The sequence below is a fragment of the Adiantum capillus-veneris genome, chromosome 11 (genome assembly GCF_014529385.1).
Source record: "Adiantum capillus-veneris isolate H3 chromosome 11, ASM1452938v2, whole genome shotgun sequence".
In the NCBI taxonomy this organism is placed as follows: Eukaryota; Viridiplantae; Streptophyta; class Polypodiopsida; order Polypodiales; family Pteridaceae; genus Adiantum; species Adiantum capillus-veneris.
Window position 1 is genome coordinate 84,473,935 of NC_140941.1, and position 15,957 is coordinate 84,489,891.

The 15,957-nt window shown below is 41.6% G+C and overlaps 1 protein-coding gene across 2 annotated transcripts in view; it reads right to left on the reverse strand.

The window, feature by feature from the left end:
* LOC147447569 (Ubiquitin-conjugating enzyme family protein) overlaps nucleotides 1-15,957 on the reverse strand; it is a 142,759-nt gene that overhangs the window by 30,346 nt on the left and 96,456 nt on the right. For both annotated transcript variants that reach the window (XM_086523303.1, XM_086523302.1), the window contains exons 8-9: nucleotides 7,190-7,268; nucleotides 5,868-5,949 (exon numbers count right to left, since the gene is read on the reverse strand). In XM_086523303.1, the coding sequence (XP_086379429.1) occupies nucleotides 5,868-5,949; nucleotides 7,190-7,268 (161 nt within the window). The remainder of the gene's footprint in view (nucleotides 1-5,867; nucleotides 5,950-7,189; nucleotides 7,269-15,957) is intronic.

The window sequence follows — 15,957 nt, forward strand, 5'->3', positions numbered from 1 at the left end:
TCACTAGTACCATCTGTGGCTTTTCAAGCGAAACAAAGAGGGAGAGAGAAGACTACGCCACCAAGCTTCTCTGATAATCTCACACACACACCAAGGTAATTTTTACTTATCGTCTTCATGCAATTGCACATCATAAACGATTGGGTTATTTTTACTCTAAGATAATTCATATTTAAGCTCTCATGTTCCCGAAGCAAAACTTATTAATTTTGATTGTTAACTAACAAAGTTACTAACGTTAACTACAATGTCCTTTCAAGTTCCCTTATTTCAAGTTTCGTAGATTAGACTAATATGGCATAGAGAGAGTAGAAAGCACTCTCTTTAGCCATAGGTGATTGGCGATCATACCTATCTAAAATTATCCCTAAATTCTCGCAACAATCTCTTATTGATTTCCAAGTTACTCGTTTTTCTTGAATTACTTAAGGGAATTAAATGCCATAACCCAAAGGTAATCAAATTATGGAATTTTTGGAACTAACCATAATTTCCAAAGATGCATTATAATTTCTCAAAAATAAAATGCTCTTATAAAAGGCTCAAAATTTTTTATTGATTATGCATTCAAATGAGAAAATAACATCTAAAAAGTATATATGCAAGGTTTTGTTTAAGTAATGCAATTATGTTAAAGAGGAAGTTGAGTTTTGAAGAGTATATTAATATAATCAAAAGAAGTTCTTTGAGAAAGAGGATTCCCCATAAGGTCATTCCCTCCCTTCCCTTGTCAATTGGAAAAATCTGAATCTTTAAATCTCTCATAGATACGTGAGTAATCCTCTCCACGATAAAGAAATAAGCCTAAGTCCCATCTTAAGAAGATTTTGTTAAACAATCATACTCCCTTGCATGAGCATATCCTTTCTTAGGAGCTTTGCACTTTCATTCATTGAATAGTTCTACTCTTACATCATCAAACATTGACTCTTGCATAATCACTTAAAACAAGTTTACGATTGTAAGTTGGTGCACTCTAAAGTTCTATGTTTGCTATTCCTGATCCACACTAAAGCGAAGATCATCATAAAGAGCATATGCATTGTTCTTTTGAAGTTTGTATTGCTTCAAATTTGTTTGCAATTGCGATATCGGGGGAGTAAGGGGATAGCTTCACGGAAGTGATTACCGTGTTGCTTGAACATAAAACTCCCATCGCTTTCACGAGAGATGTCCCATGGATTGCAAATGATGCAAGAACAACAAATGGGATTCCTCCAGGACGGGGTTAACTTAAACTTGCGTCGAGATAAAACCTTTAACTCCCAAGAGACTCGTTGTTTTCTTAAGGTCTTGTTTAAGTAGACATTAAAAAGAAATAAGAACTAAGGGATTATAACTCAATGAACATACTCTAAATTTCAACTAGCACTAAAAACTTTACCGAGAAGATTTCACGTGGATAACCTAGTATAACATAGAAGTTTTAAGTATGAAACTCGTTTTACATGTTTGAAAAAAGACCGGCGCATGTATTTACCTATGGGATGCAACGGGAGATGGTCCTTTCTAGCTAGGACTGATAATCGTTGGTCTATATTTTGAGCTCGGGTTCATTCAAGACTCTGGAATTGGAATTGAATGGGAGTGTGTCCCAGCCGAGTGGTGAGACTCGCGGATGCGTTTGGAAATCGGCATAGTCCAAATAGGCCTGATGCCAATGGGAAAAGGAGAAAGGAAAAATAAAAAAGATTCCAAGAAGAGATCGGATAAGGAAGAAGGAAGTGATTTAACTAAGGAACTCTTCTAATTGTCTGGTTAAAAAGCCTTGGAAAGGTTAGGAATCTAAATGGGCTATTCCGCAATTGTCCTCAGCAACCGGACATTTACTCTACTTCTCAGATTATTTATCGAAAGGAAACCTAGAGTAGAATAATTATGTAAGCCTTTCCCACACAAGCTAAAGAAAAATAAGAATTGAAAGTTGTGTAAAGGTGCCGTCTCTACACATGACGGAGAAGACAGGCTACCCGAGTCCTGGGACGAGGATAGGGATATACCCAGAGCAGTATATGTGATTGCTTGAAAGATAACTAGATATCTTTAATAATACTAAAGGAAAAAAGAATTCAACATTCTAAAAAGGATAAAAGTGGGAACGACCTAATAAATGCACACTTCCAAGTGTATGTAGCATTTTGCATGCTGCTTTCAAATGCTTAAAATGTATTCTTGGTTCAACATGATAGGAATACTGTTTTCTAATATCATAGTATTACCTTGGAAAGATGCATTTATCGAACGGTTCGGTGGGAGGGTGGATTCCGTATTAATTTGTTGGCCGGAAACTTGAACCTAATTTTCTGTTGGATATTAAGTTAAACCAAGGACAGAGAAAGGGATTTCGATCTACAAAGTGGGGATCAAACTTGGGAACGAGAGATTCGTGTAGATTATAAATACACTCATCTTAGGGGAACGCATTGACGACTGTGCTCGATCATAACTAAGAAAAAAGCGTTAACGACCTTGAACGAAGGATGAATTAGAGAACTCCCACCAATTGACCCTGAAAGCTTGAGTTCAAGAATTAGTTTGATAACTTCAATTGGAAAGTTGGACCAATAAGCAAAGGTGCTTCGGGGTTAAGGGATTCATATGAGATAAGTAAATGTTATCACCTCCTTGAGTTGGCATTGAAGAGCAGGAGGAGTTCTATCTTGGTATCGGCCTCAAGCGAGAAGGATATTAAGGATCTCGGTGTATCCATGTGGAGATGGTACAGTGGGTGGTCCCTGGCATAGCTCTCACAAGTGGTATCAAAGCGCGGTTTTGTCCTTGGACAGATAAAGGTTTTAACTGAATCTTTTAGAAAAGAGGAGGCATTGAAAAAATTAAGTTCTCGAATTGCATGAAATTTTTTAGATGACGTGGACTTCTCAAGAAGATGAAGTACTCAAAATTATACAAAAGCAAATGGAAGTAACAACTTTGGAACAAAGGGAGGCCATACTGGAACACTTTGTTCACCTCCTCTTTCCTGCCAAAGGGATAACCTGAGCTCAAGAAGTAACTCTTTGGGGTCATGACCATATTTTAAATAATCTTTGTCTGGCAATGATGAGGGAGAAAGTGAGACTAGGTCCCAAGCGCTATTGTATTGTTAGTTCTCATGTCCTAGAATATGAAAGCAAGCTTCTTCTATTAATAACCAATCTTCCCCATGATAAGATGTTTATCTATCCACGGCAGAGAACTCAGAAAAACACTTCTTGGACCCTTTATACATAACCCTTAGAAACAAGTTGGTGAGGCTATATGTGCTCGTAAGTCACTTTCTTTCCGAGTTCACAGACCTGTATTTTCTATCACTGGTAACCTTAGGGCTTTAAAGTCCGTACTGTCAAAGAAAGAGATAGAAAAACTTGATTTTTAGTCAATACTAAAGAAGTGCAAGTCTATATCATAAATTATTCCCCCCATATGTAAAAGTTTTTAAAAGAGAAATAACAAAGAGTCTACCTTTCGAAAGGCATATCTTTAAAAGAATCCAACTCTAATCTTGTACATCTAAAAGGTTTTTGACTCAATCTTTAAGAGAAAGGATTTTTTTTGCCACAACCATAAAAATATGCCACGTAAGCTCACACGAAATCAAGCTTCTCGGGATTTACCAGCAGCTAGTGCTTCAGATTCTACGCCTCTTGATTCACAAGCGCCACCAGTACCCCAAGTTGCCCTTGTGCCACGTCCCAACCAGATGTCGCTTGTTGTAGCCCTTGTAGAGGATTTTGGGTGTAACAAGGATCTCAAGGCACTTCTCAAATCTGTGCAACTACATCCATTTCTAGGCATGGGTGATGATGTGCCTACTCAACTAGAAGAATGGGTAATTCAAGTGGAAGACTACTTTGCTCTTGTTGGTTATGATTCATTAGCTCAAGGGATAATGGGGAGAGCCAAGCTAGAAGGACCTACAAAAAACATGGTGGAAGCTCAACTGTCAATCTCGCCAAGTAGCAGAGATGACTCAAAATTGGGATGAGTTAAAGCATCATCTCAAGGAACGCCATCTTCCCCTAGCCTACTCTACCACTAAGATGAATGAGTTTCTTTCATGCAAGCTAGGGAACAGGTCTGTCGAAGCTTACTATGAGGAGTTTGTCCGGCTTTCAGGATATGCTCCTCTCATGATAGAGGAACAAAAGCTAAGTCGCTTCATCCTTGGACTTGGAGGGGATTTGGCTCCCGAAGTAGAGTCTCTTCGTCCTACCTCACTCGCAGACGCTCTAATTCGGGCCAAGTCAAAGCATAAGAGTCTTTTTGAGGGAGACCTTACAACCAATAGGAAGCGGGAGCTTCCTTCTTACTCCCGTCAGCCCTGTCAAGCAACCAAGGTATCATTCATACAAAAGACAACTACCCCACCCCAACCGCCATCACATTTTGTTCGTGTGAATGCCCTTCCAGTCACTCAAAGTGGGAGGCAAATTCAGTGTTACAAGTGCCTAAAGTTTGGTCATAAGAAGGTCGAATGCCCTAAACGAAATGACCCCAATAATTCGGCCCCCCATGCTAACCTTCTAAGTCCACCCAATCAAGGGGGACAATTCAAAAACCTTCGGACAAGAGGGAGAAATCCAACACAAGCAAGACCCCCTCCTACGACTCATTTTCGTGGGCAAAAGCCAACCAACAACCCACCTAGAACATCAACTGTGAACTTCATTTCAGTAAAGAATAAGATGGAGGAACAAGCCCACATCTATGCTGCCTTAGATCCTAGTGACCGATATCGACTTTTCTCCATTCTTGAGACTAAGGGAGAGTCTGAGGGCAAATCTCTTTCCTTTCTTATTGATTCTGGTAGCTCACATTCATTTTTGTCCCCAGTGTGGAGACTACTGCCGACTCTGACCATACTCGCACGGTGCGAGGGATCGGGGTAGTGTGGTCCACAGAGAGAACCAATGGTAAACAATACCAATCCTTTGTACGTAGCCACTGTATAGCTCCTATGCTCTGTGCCAGTCTGTCTGATGCAATGCATGATGGAATGCAGCTTGCCCAAGTCAAGATAGCCTGCAAGGTGTGGTGAAGAACAAAATCCATCATTGAAACCTCTATCCATGTCTCCGTGCAAGAAAAAGGTAGGGAGAAGGAGAGCATGGGACTTTGCCGATTACATATAAGAGAGCGTGCCTTCTCTGCAAGCCGTAAAACGTATAGCGTCGCAATAGGAGCTTAAGGTCACCAAACAATCCCAAAGAAGCCCTCCATCCCTCCCTCCCACACATACAACCCCTTATTAGGGAGCTTAATAAGGCCACCGTTTACTAAACCCTCGCTCCCTGCCTCCATGCCTCTGAGCACAGTTGGAAATTCTTTTCATAAACGGACAAATCTCTGCACTGCACTTCAGCTCGGATACCTTGGCAAGTGAGCTAGCTATAGAAACATCCCTTCACAAATGCAAGCTGTGTTTGCCTGATCATTATTGCCAGCAAACTAATTCTCAGCTAAGCACTAATGCCGATGGGACATACTGCATTTCCTCATGCTTATGTAGGTAAACAATTGGTGTGGACTTTCTAGTCCATTAGTTTTACTACCCTGAAGGTTACTCAGTAGTTTGTATGACTGATATATGCGTTGATTTATACAGAATGGCAACAAATAGAGCCTAGAATTTGTCAATGCATATTTGTTTGTGGGCATCTGCATTTTCATGTACCGTTAAAACTTTAGCATGTAGAAGAAACTTAAAAATTGCGATGATCGAAGCCCTATGTTCCTAAAAAGCAGCCCACAAATCTGCTCCTGGCTCATCATCATTGCCTATTTTAAACATCTACAATGATCTTTGAATCGACGAAGAGCCAAATAAGTAGAGCATGTAACAGAAAAAGGTTAGGTTGTTGACTCACCACCATCATCGAAGTCATCTTCAAAATCAAGCTCTTCCTCATCTTGTTCTTCAACCCACTCAATAGTTGCTTTAGCACCTTTCTGTGAAAAAAAACAGAAACAGCAAAATGATAAATGAGAAAAACTTTTGGTTATTTTTCCTGAAGAGCAAAATGGCAGATTCCTGAGGTGCCAACTACAAAATCAGAAAGAGTGACAAAGCGCAGAACTGCAAAAGATAGTGGGCATTTGATCCCAAACTACAGGCCACAAATGTATGCACATTCGGTTGCATAATCTACTCCTGAAAGATAGAACTTCGGTCCGATTGGGAATCTAAAATAAAAGCTCTGTGTATGACCCACAAATGCCAAACCTCTATCCATCAAACAAAAGCAAGGATCACAACATTCACAACTTTTAATGCCAAGTCGATATAGCCAAAAACCCATTGGGTTAAGGATATGCTGTATCCCATTGGGTTGAGGATATGTTGTATCCAATAGCAGACAAATAATAGTCTGATTTTGGCCAGCCATTGGGAACATAAGAATTGGTGTCAACCAGTTTCTAACAACTCTAGCAGACAAAAGAATATTCATCGAGGAGTTTTCTACACTTTAAGACTGCTGCCAACCCTACCATGACTCGTCAAAGGAATACTAACTTGAACGGTAATCTTTCAATGCCAAAAACTTCAAAAGATGTTTCTTCCACCAAGATGCCCTATCTCTCATTCTCCACAACGTTATTGGCCAAGCCAGCTTTCAACTTGGACCACATAATGACAAATGTTTTATAGACACTTGTGTCAACCCTATCCATCCATTTAAAGTCCAACAGTTCCAAGCATGCAGGAATCTAGACTACTGAGGTATCCGTCTCCAAAACATCTATAGCCTATCAATATACATAGCCTAATAGGTGCATGTCTAAAGAATAGCACATTTGGAACCATCAAGACATCATTGTCCCAAAGCCTCGTACTTTCTACTATGCGCAATCTAGCCAGGTGATTGAATTGTAGTCAACAAGAATCATCTGAAAGCTAACGACACAAGACGTGGCTAAGACTTTGCCATGGAGAGAATTTGCTTATCTATGAGGAACTTTTAATTTTTTAAATATTTTTTGGGGGTGGGGGGGTTGGGGTCGGGGTTTGTTTGAGATCATATAGGCTCACGGGAACAAACCCTTTAAGCAGTGAAGAATTTTTTCCATGTTATACATCTGATGGGCACCTCTAATTACAGTGATTAATACAAGTTTTGGCAAGAGGGCAAAATGTTAATGGTGAGAATAATTTACAAAAAATATGATTTTTTGTGATGAAAAACTTTACCCCTGCTCCAGTCTCAAACCATGCTCGTCCCGTAAGCCTTTTTTCTTTTGATGCAAGCAATGCTGCATCAGGAATGAGCCTGGAACAGGTAAGGAGAATAATAAATTGAAATAAATTTGAAATCTTTTGTCAAACAAGAAATAAAGCCTAAGTAAACCTTGTAAATGTTTCCTACATCAAATGGAATAGGATGCCAGAAAGAAAAAGTTTAGGTTGTTGTTGTATTCCTTCAGAGTTTTGTCACTGGACAAGAGTTGCTGTTCAATACACTGAACTAACAGCACAGCTTCACCTATCTGACAATAAATACTAAAGAGTCTTTATTGAACAAATATAAAGCATGTATCTTTCAGTGCGGCAAGTCAGCGTCCAATAAAAACATAACTAAGTTGAGACAACCTGCTTTCGTTGATACAAACTTAATGCCAATATACATCATTAAATGAAGTACCAATATGTTTTATGAACAAACAAATGGGTGCCTCCTCTTTTAAAACTTCACACAGCGCACAAAATAAATTGAGAATCATTTACCATTTAAACGATTTGTAAACAAATGAGATGGGCGAACATTTTGTTGCAGTTTTACTTCCAAATTGTTCATGTTACGGGAAAGAAGAATTCATTGGCACACATTGTCTCGACATCCACTAGTATCAGCCATTTCGGCGATACATCATCAGAATTTCAAAGATATGATTGATCAGTACACTACAAATCCAGATTTTGCAAACAATTTTGACCGGTTGCAAAGTGGGGAGACAGATGCACACTACGCTTTAAAGGAAGGCTATTTAATGCGAACGACCATACTATGTGTCACACATGGGTTGAGGAACAAGGTCTTCACAGAGTGCCATAATCCACCATTTGTTGGGTATAGAGGCATTGAGAGTACCTTGAAAGGTGTGGAAAAGTATTTCTACTAGCTTAGGCTCAGCAAGGATGTGGATGCGTTTGAACGCACTTGTTTAGTGGGTCAGAAGGTTAAGTTTGACAGCACCAGGTCTACTACCCATTTCTAACCGGCCTTGGGAGAGTATAGCAATGAACTTCATCTTTGATCTTTTGAAGACTCGGAGTGGGCATGATGGCATTTGGACAGTCATCGAAAAATTCAGCAAACAGGCTCACTTTATTCCAGAAAAGAAGACAACGAAAGCCGATTATTTGGCCAAGCTGTTTGCCTCACAGATTCTCAAATTACATGGTATGTCTGAATCTATCGTGTCAGATAGAGATCCCCGATTTACAAGCTTGTTTTGGAGAGCAATATGGGAGAATATAGGCACACGGTTTAAATTCTCGTCCATCGTTTCATCCACAGATAGATCGGCAATCATACGCCTACAAGGAAGGCACCATTTGAGATTGTCAAGCGTGTCAAAAAGGTTCCTCTCATTCTAAGCATCAAGGATAAGATTTTTGAAGCAGATCAATATACACACGATCTCGACACTACTTCTGCCAAGGGAGGCTTTGGAGAAGTCTCAAGCACGACATAAGAAGGCAGCAGACAAGCATCGACATGACTTGCAATAAAAGGAGAAGGATTGGGTGCTACTTTGGTTTGAGAAAACACGTTTATGAAAGCGAAAGGGTAAGGAGAGGCTTATTCCAAAGCTAAGTATGAGATACTATGGACCCTTTCAAATACACGAATAAATAAATGACCTATCCTCAAGACTGATGTTACCAGATACTTGGAAGATTCACAATGCATTTAATGTGAGTCTATTGAGACCTTCCAAAGATGAAGTACCAATGGACAAGGAACCAAACGAGCAACCAGTGGAAGAGATACCCATTCCACAACAGGTCCTGGCTCACAAGGAAAGGAGAGTGAAAGGTAAGCGGACACGACAATATTTGGTTAAGTTCAAGAATTATCCAGCTCTTGATGTCAAGTGGATGGAGGACTTAAACGATACTCCTCAGATACTAAAGCTTTACCTGAGGCTTTTGGTGCTACAAGCTTGGATACTCCAAGCGAGAAATCAATAGCACCACATGAACAAAATTTGCAAATAATTGAACATGGAGAGAGAGAGAGAGAGAGAGAGAGAGAGAGAGAGAGAGAGAGAACACAAGACGGCGGAGTTCCGTCCCCAAATGCAATGGCCCCAAAGCCTACGGCTCCTTTCTATATTTCTTTATTATTTGCTTCACAAAGTTACAAATTCCGAGGATCCTTGTCACAAACTGATGACGTGGCAATGCCCACAAACACACACACACACAAACGGCAGCCAATACGGACGCCAGGATATTGTGCTGACTGAATGCTGACGTGGCAGCCCTGATTTTGCGCCAGAAATCACGTTGATGACGTGGCAATCCGTACGTTGTACGGAATTACGCAAATTACGCTAATTGCTTTTGGGAACTTAGCTTTTGAGTTAAAAGATTTTGGGGCTTTGCTTTTGGGTATCCCTTGTACCAATAAACAAGTGGGCTAGGCCTCATTACTAAGAGCATCTGGACGCAGAGTACTTTGAACACAGATTAATATGAAAAGAAATACCGAAAGGAGCGCCAGTCTTTGGGGCCAATACCTTTGGGCACGGAACTATGCCGACTGTGTCATCTTTGTAAACTGTTTTGTTGAAGTGAATCTTTGTTGTGTCGCGGTAGAATCTTGACTTGGGGTGTCCAAGGTTGTTAAAGTGTTATCAGAGCGGGGCAGATTTCTCTTCTACTGAGAAATCCGATCCTTTTCTCGCGGCACTTATGGATTCCAACAAGAATCAGTCAACTTCTTCTGCATCTACGAATGTACGAAGAAGATTCTCATGCTCAAACAGAGGAAGAGTACAGCCCACCTCGGCCTATTCAGTTTGAACTTGAAGAGACGAAACGTCGACAGTAGTTTGACGAGGCAACAAAGCAAATGATTAAAATTGCTAAGGATCCAAAATTTGCAAAATTTGTCTCAACAATCCATCGCCGAAGTGCACACCGAGTGGCAGAAAGCCACACAACCACCCATCAAACGGGCAATCAAGAAACCTCCTTCTTCGAGGATGTTTACAGAGCAAGAATTACAAGAGGTGGTTCAAACACAGATCAGTCGGCTTTTGGACGCTAACAACAAATCCAAAAAGCAAGACAAAAAGCACAAGAAGGGGACTGACTTCCCGGGTTATTTGAGTCGTCAATCTTCTTTTGCATCGGCAAGAAAGCACAAGAAGCGTGTACGATTTGAACGACTACCTAGTTCTTCTTCTTCTTCTTCTTCTTCTTACATTTCTTCTAGCTCTTCTGACTCGAGCGAGGAAGACAGAAAAGGTAAAAGCGAAGCAGAAAGAAAAGCTTCGGAAAGGGCAAGAAAAAGGCAAAGAAGCCCAGATTTCGTTCAGTTTCTGACAGTCCTACAGAGGAGTCATCCTCTGACAGTTCGGACTCCGACAATCACATGTTTTATGCAAAGAAGAAGCATTTTTACAGAGCCAACCAATATGACTTTCTCGAAGACAAAAGCAAGAAAGTAAAAGAATTCAAAGAAGGTGGACAGTCCATTAAGTTTGACTCCCTTTCTAGGTTCCGAGATGCTCCGAGGTCTTTGGCCTTCATTCAGCAGTTCGACATATCTTTCTCTGGAGGGCATTACTCAGAGCACTCCAAGATAAGGAGGGCTACATCTTTCTTAAAGGGAAATGCTCGAAAATGGTGGTCCACTCTTCTTCTGAGGAAGGAAGCTCCAGTTAAATGGTTGAAATTCAAAAGGCTCTTAATTTCTTCTTGGCTGACTAGGGAGTACGAATGAGATATACGAACTGCTTGGAATCATCTTCGGATGACCAAGGGAGATTCTTTGGACGCTTATTGCGAGAGATTTTGGAACTCTTTTCTACCAACCTCTTCATTTAAGAAGGTCTCGGTCAAGGAACAGATTCAACGGTTTTGTTGCGGACTTCCTACAGAGATCGGAGACTACTGCTTGGAACAAAAGTCAAATTCTTTTCAAGAATTGATGGGTCATGCGAAACAAGGTTTTGCGATACATTCGAAAAATTTGACTTACCCCACTGATGAGATCTTGACTCATAGAATCCAAGAGACTTCTAACAATTAAAGTAGGAAGAGAAAGAGTTTCCAAGAAAAGAAAGACAAGGATACACGACCCCGGCTCACTCTTCCAGAGAGGGCCAATTACATCAAAGAAGGGAAGCGTTTGGGATGCGGGGAACGGGGGATACACTTTTTGGGACACATCGTCTAAGCAGCAGGAGTACAGATGGACCCGGCCAAGATTGACACTATACGTGATTGCCCCATTTGAAGAATGTTCATGAAGTTATAAGGTTCTTGGGCTTATGTTCTTACTACCAGCGGTTCATTAGAAAGTTTGCAGAGGTCGCTTCCCCTTCGCACATTCTGACACAGCAAGCTGTCCCTTTCTCGTGGGGACCCACACAGGTGACTGCCTTCCAGACATTGAAAGATAAATTGACTACGGGACCAGAATTGACTTTACCGAATTTGCTAAAGTCATTCGAAGTATATTGTGATGCTTGTGGTCGTAGTCTGGGTGCGGTCTTAGTGTAAGAAGGCCATGTCATTGCCTATGAGAGCCGATTGTTTTCAAGGCCGGAGTTGACAGCACAGATTTATGAGAAAGAGCTTTTGGTGGTTATCCATGCTCTTACTCGGTGGCGACATTACCTACTCGGAACCGATTTTACGGTCTTCACAGATCATCAAAGTTTACGCTACTTTTTGTCACAGAAGCAGCTTTCGAAAAAGCACGTGGTGTTACAAAATGGTGACATGGCTAACCCCGGACACACAGACACGGACAGGCTAACACGTGGCACTGTACAGACAGGCTCGAAGATCACGCCGCGATTTCCGCTGACACGTGGCAGCTATATGGACCCGCTTTTTACGACGCTGGTGGCGTGGCAGTACGTTGGACGGAATTCCCTGATTTACGATAATTGACTTTTATGGCAGCTTTTGGGCAAATTGCTTTCGATATTATTAAGCTTTTGAATTTAGAGAATTTGTGGCTTTGCTTTTGGGGCATCCCTTGTACCTTTAGATAAGTGGGCAAGGCCTTACTTCTCAAGACATCTGGACGCAGAGTCTGAGAGTGAGCACCTTCCCGCTCTCTTGTACTTTGAACACAAATTAATACAAAAAGAAATACCGAAAGGGGCACCAGTCTTTGTGGCCAATTCCTCTGGGCACGGAACTACGCCAGGTCGTGTCAATTTTGTGAACTGTTTTGAAGTGAATCTCTATTGTGTCGCGGTAGAATCTTGACTTGGGGTGTCCAAGTTTGGTACAGTGGTATCAGAGCGCAGCCAATTTCTCTTCTACCGGGAAATCCGATCCTTCTCTCGCGGCACTTATGGATTCCAACAAGAAACAGTCGACTTCTTCTGCATTTGCGAATGGAGGAGATCACGAAGAAGATTCTCATGAGCAAATAGAGGAAGAGTACGGCCCACCTCCGCCTACTCAGTTCGAGATTGAGGAGATGGAACGTCGACAATTGATTGATGAGGCAACAAAGCAGATGATTAAAATTGCTAAGGATCCAGAATTTGCAAAATTTTTGTCTCAACAATCCCTCGCAGAAGTACATATCCAGTGGCAGAAGGCCACAGAGCCACCCATCAAACCGGCAATCAAGAAACCTCCTTCTCCGAGGATGTTTACATAGCAATAATTACAAGAGGTGGTTCAAACACAGATTAGCCGGCTTTTGGACGCAAACAACAAATCCAAAAAGCACCATAAAAAGCACAAGAAAGAGACTGACTTCCACGGTTATTTAGGTAGTCAATCTTCTTTTGCATCAACAAGAAAGCAGAAGAAGCGTGTACAATTTGAAGGACTACCCAGTTCTTCTTCTTCTTCTTCTTCTGACAGTTCTTCTAGCTCTTCTGACTCCAACAAAGAAGACAGAAAAGGCAAAAAGCGAAGCATAAAGCAAAGCTTCGGAAAGGGAAAGAAAAAGGCAAAGAAGCCTAAATTTCTCCCAGTTTCTGACAGTTCTACAGAGGAGTCATCCTCAGACAGTTTGGACTCCGACGATCACATGTTTTATGCAAAGAAGAAGCTATATCTTTCTTCAAGGGAAAAGCTCGAACATGGTGGTCCACTCTTCTACTGAAAAAGGAAGCTCCAGTTAAATGGCTGAAATTCAAAAGACTTTTTATTTCTTCTTGGCTGACTCGAGAGTACGAACGAGATATACAAACTGCTTGGAATCATCTTCGGATGACCAAGGGAGATTCTATGGACGCTTATTGCGAGAGATTTTGGAGCTCTTTTCTACCAGCCTCTTCATTTAAGAAGGTCTCATTTTAAGAACAGATTGAGCGGTTTTGCTGCGGACTTCCTATAGAAATCCGAGATTATTGCTTGGAACAAAAGTCAAATTCTATTCAAGAATTGATGGGTCATGCGAAACGGGTTTTGCGATACATGCAGGGAATTTGACTTACCCACTGATGAGATCTTGACTCAGAGAACCCAACAGACTTCTAATAATGAAAGTAGAAAGAGAGAGAGTTCCCAAAAAAAGAAAGACAAGGTATCATGACCCCGGCTCCCTCTTCGAGAGAGGGCCAACTACATCAAAGAGGGGAAGTGTTTTGAATGCGGGGAACATGGGCATGTCTCCGCGAAGTGCCCTAGAAAGGCACAACAACAACAGAATGAAGACAAGCCAGAGAGTTCAAGAGCAGCAGAGGAACGTGGCCCAAAAGGCAAGATGAAAGCATGACTGGTTCCAGATTGCATGGGTACTGACCCAAGCACGATTGATGAAACTACAGAACTTTGCCGAGCTTGGGGCTAAGTAAAAGATCAAGAAGCCCTGATTTTCTTTGATGGAGGAGCCAAGGCCAACTTCATTTCACCTGAATTGGCGGCACTGCTCGAGATTACACCCAATCGGATGGGACCACAAGCAGAGGCAGTTCTAGCAGCACCCGGACAAGACATAGCCATTACACCTGTCATTCGCAAACTTCAGTTGCATTGTCAGGGGTATTTGGGGCACGAGGACTTTTACATAATGCCCTTGGAAGGTTGTGATGTCCTCCTTGGAGTCCCTTGGTACCATAAGAGCAGCGCCGTGGTCGATTATCGCGCGAAGAAAGCGACATTAACAAATGAAAAGGGCCGAAAAATTGTACTTCATGTGAAATTGAAGGGCGAGTTTGTCCCTATTGTATCGGCTTCAGTCGTTTCTAAATTAATGAAATCCAATCTGTTTGTTTACTCGATCTATTTGAAAGAGTTAAATGATGAACACAAAACGAATATCTCTGAACTTGGTAAAGAACGCCAAGATTTTCTCCACACTCATGCCAATTGCTTTTCTGAGGGCCTGCCAGGCGAGTTGCCACCATCTCGTCCTGAGGATCATACTATTGATCTCATACCTGGAAGCACACCACCGAACCAGCCACCTTACAGTGTGAGCCGAGCACAAAATGAAGAGATTATGAACCAAGTGAAAGACCTCTTGGAAAAGGGTCTTATCCAGCCGAGTACTTCACCCTACTGCTCTCCGGTGTTGTTGGTTTTAAACAAAGACGGATCTTGAAGAATGTGCATTGATTATAGAGCTCTCAATAAAATCATCATCAAGAACAGATTTTCGATTTCGAGGATCGATGATATTCTTGACAGATTACAGGGATCCTCTTGTTTCAGCAGGATCGATTTGAAAAGCGGATATTCATCGGATCCGAATCGCACCGGGAGATGTCTACAAGACAGCTTTTCGGACGAGCATCGGTTTATATGAATTTTTGGTGATGCCTTTTGTCCTTGCCAATGCTCCGGCGACTTTTAACCGAATGATGGATAGGATTTTCAGAGAGTACACATATTTTGTTGGCACTTTCTTTGATGACATTATAGTCTTCTCCAAGGATGAGGTAGAACATAAACACCATCTTCTACAGGTCTCTCAAACATTTTAAGATCACAAGTTAGTAATCAATGCCAAGAACAGTGAATTTTTCTTATCGGAGATACACTTTTTGGGACACATCGTCTCAGCACAGCAGGAGTAGAGATGGACCCGGCCAAGATTGAGACTATACGTGATTGGCCCGCTTTGAAAAATGTCCATGAAGTTAGAAGCTTCTTGGGCTTATGTTCTTACTACCGGCGGTTCATTAGAAAGTTTGCAGAGGTTGATTCCCCTTTGCATATTTTGACACAGAAAGGAGTCCCTTTCTCGTGGGGACCCACAGAGGTGACTACCTTTCAGACTTTGAAAGAGAAATTGACTACAGGACCAGTTTTGACTTTGCCCGATTTGCAAAAGTCATTCGAAGTATATTGTCATGCTTGTGGTCTAGTCTGGGTGCGGTCTTAACGCAAGAAGGCCATGTCATTGCCTAAGAGAGCCAATTGTTTTCAAGGCCGGAATTGACAGACAAATTTATGAGAAAGAGCTTTTGGTGGTTATCCATGCTCTTACTCAGTGGCGACATGACCTACTCACATCAGATTTTACGGTCTTCACTGATTAGCAGAGTTTACGCTACTTCTTGTCACATAAGCAGCTTTCGTAAAAGCAGATACGACGGGCTAACATCTTGTCACAGTTTCACTTCCAGATTGTCCATGTACAGGGATAAAGAACTTGGTGGCAGATGCTTTGGCCCGGAAGCCATGGGGCTTCGCTATTTCCGCGATTCATCATAGAACCTTCGAGCACATGGTCGATCAGTACGCCACAGATCCAGATTTTTCGGATGTATTAACACAAATACAGAATGGGGAGGTAGTAG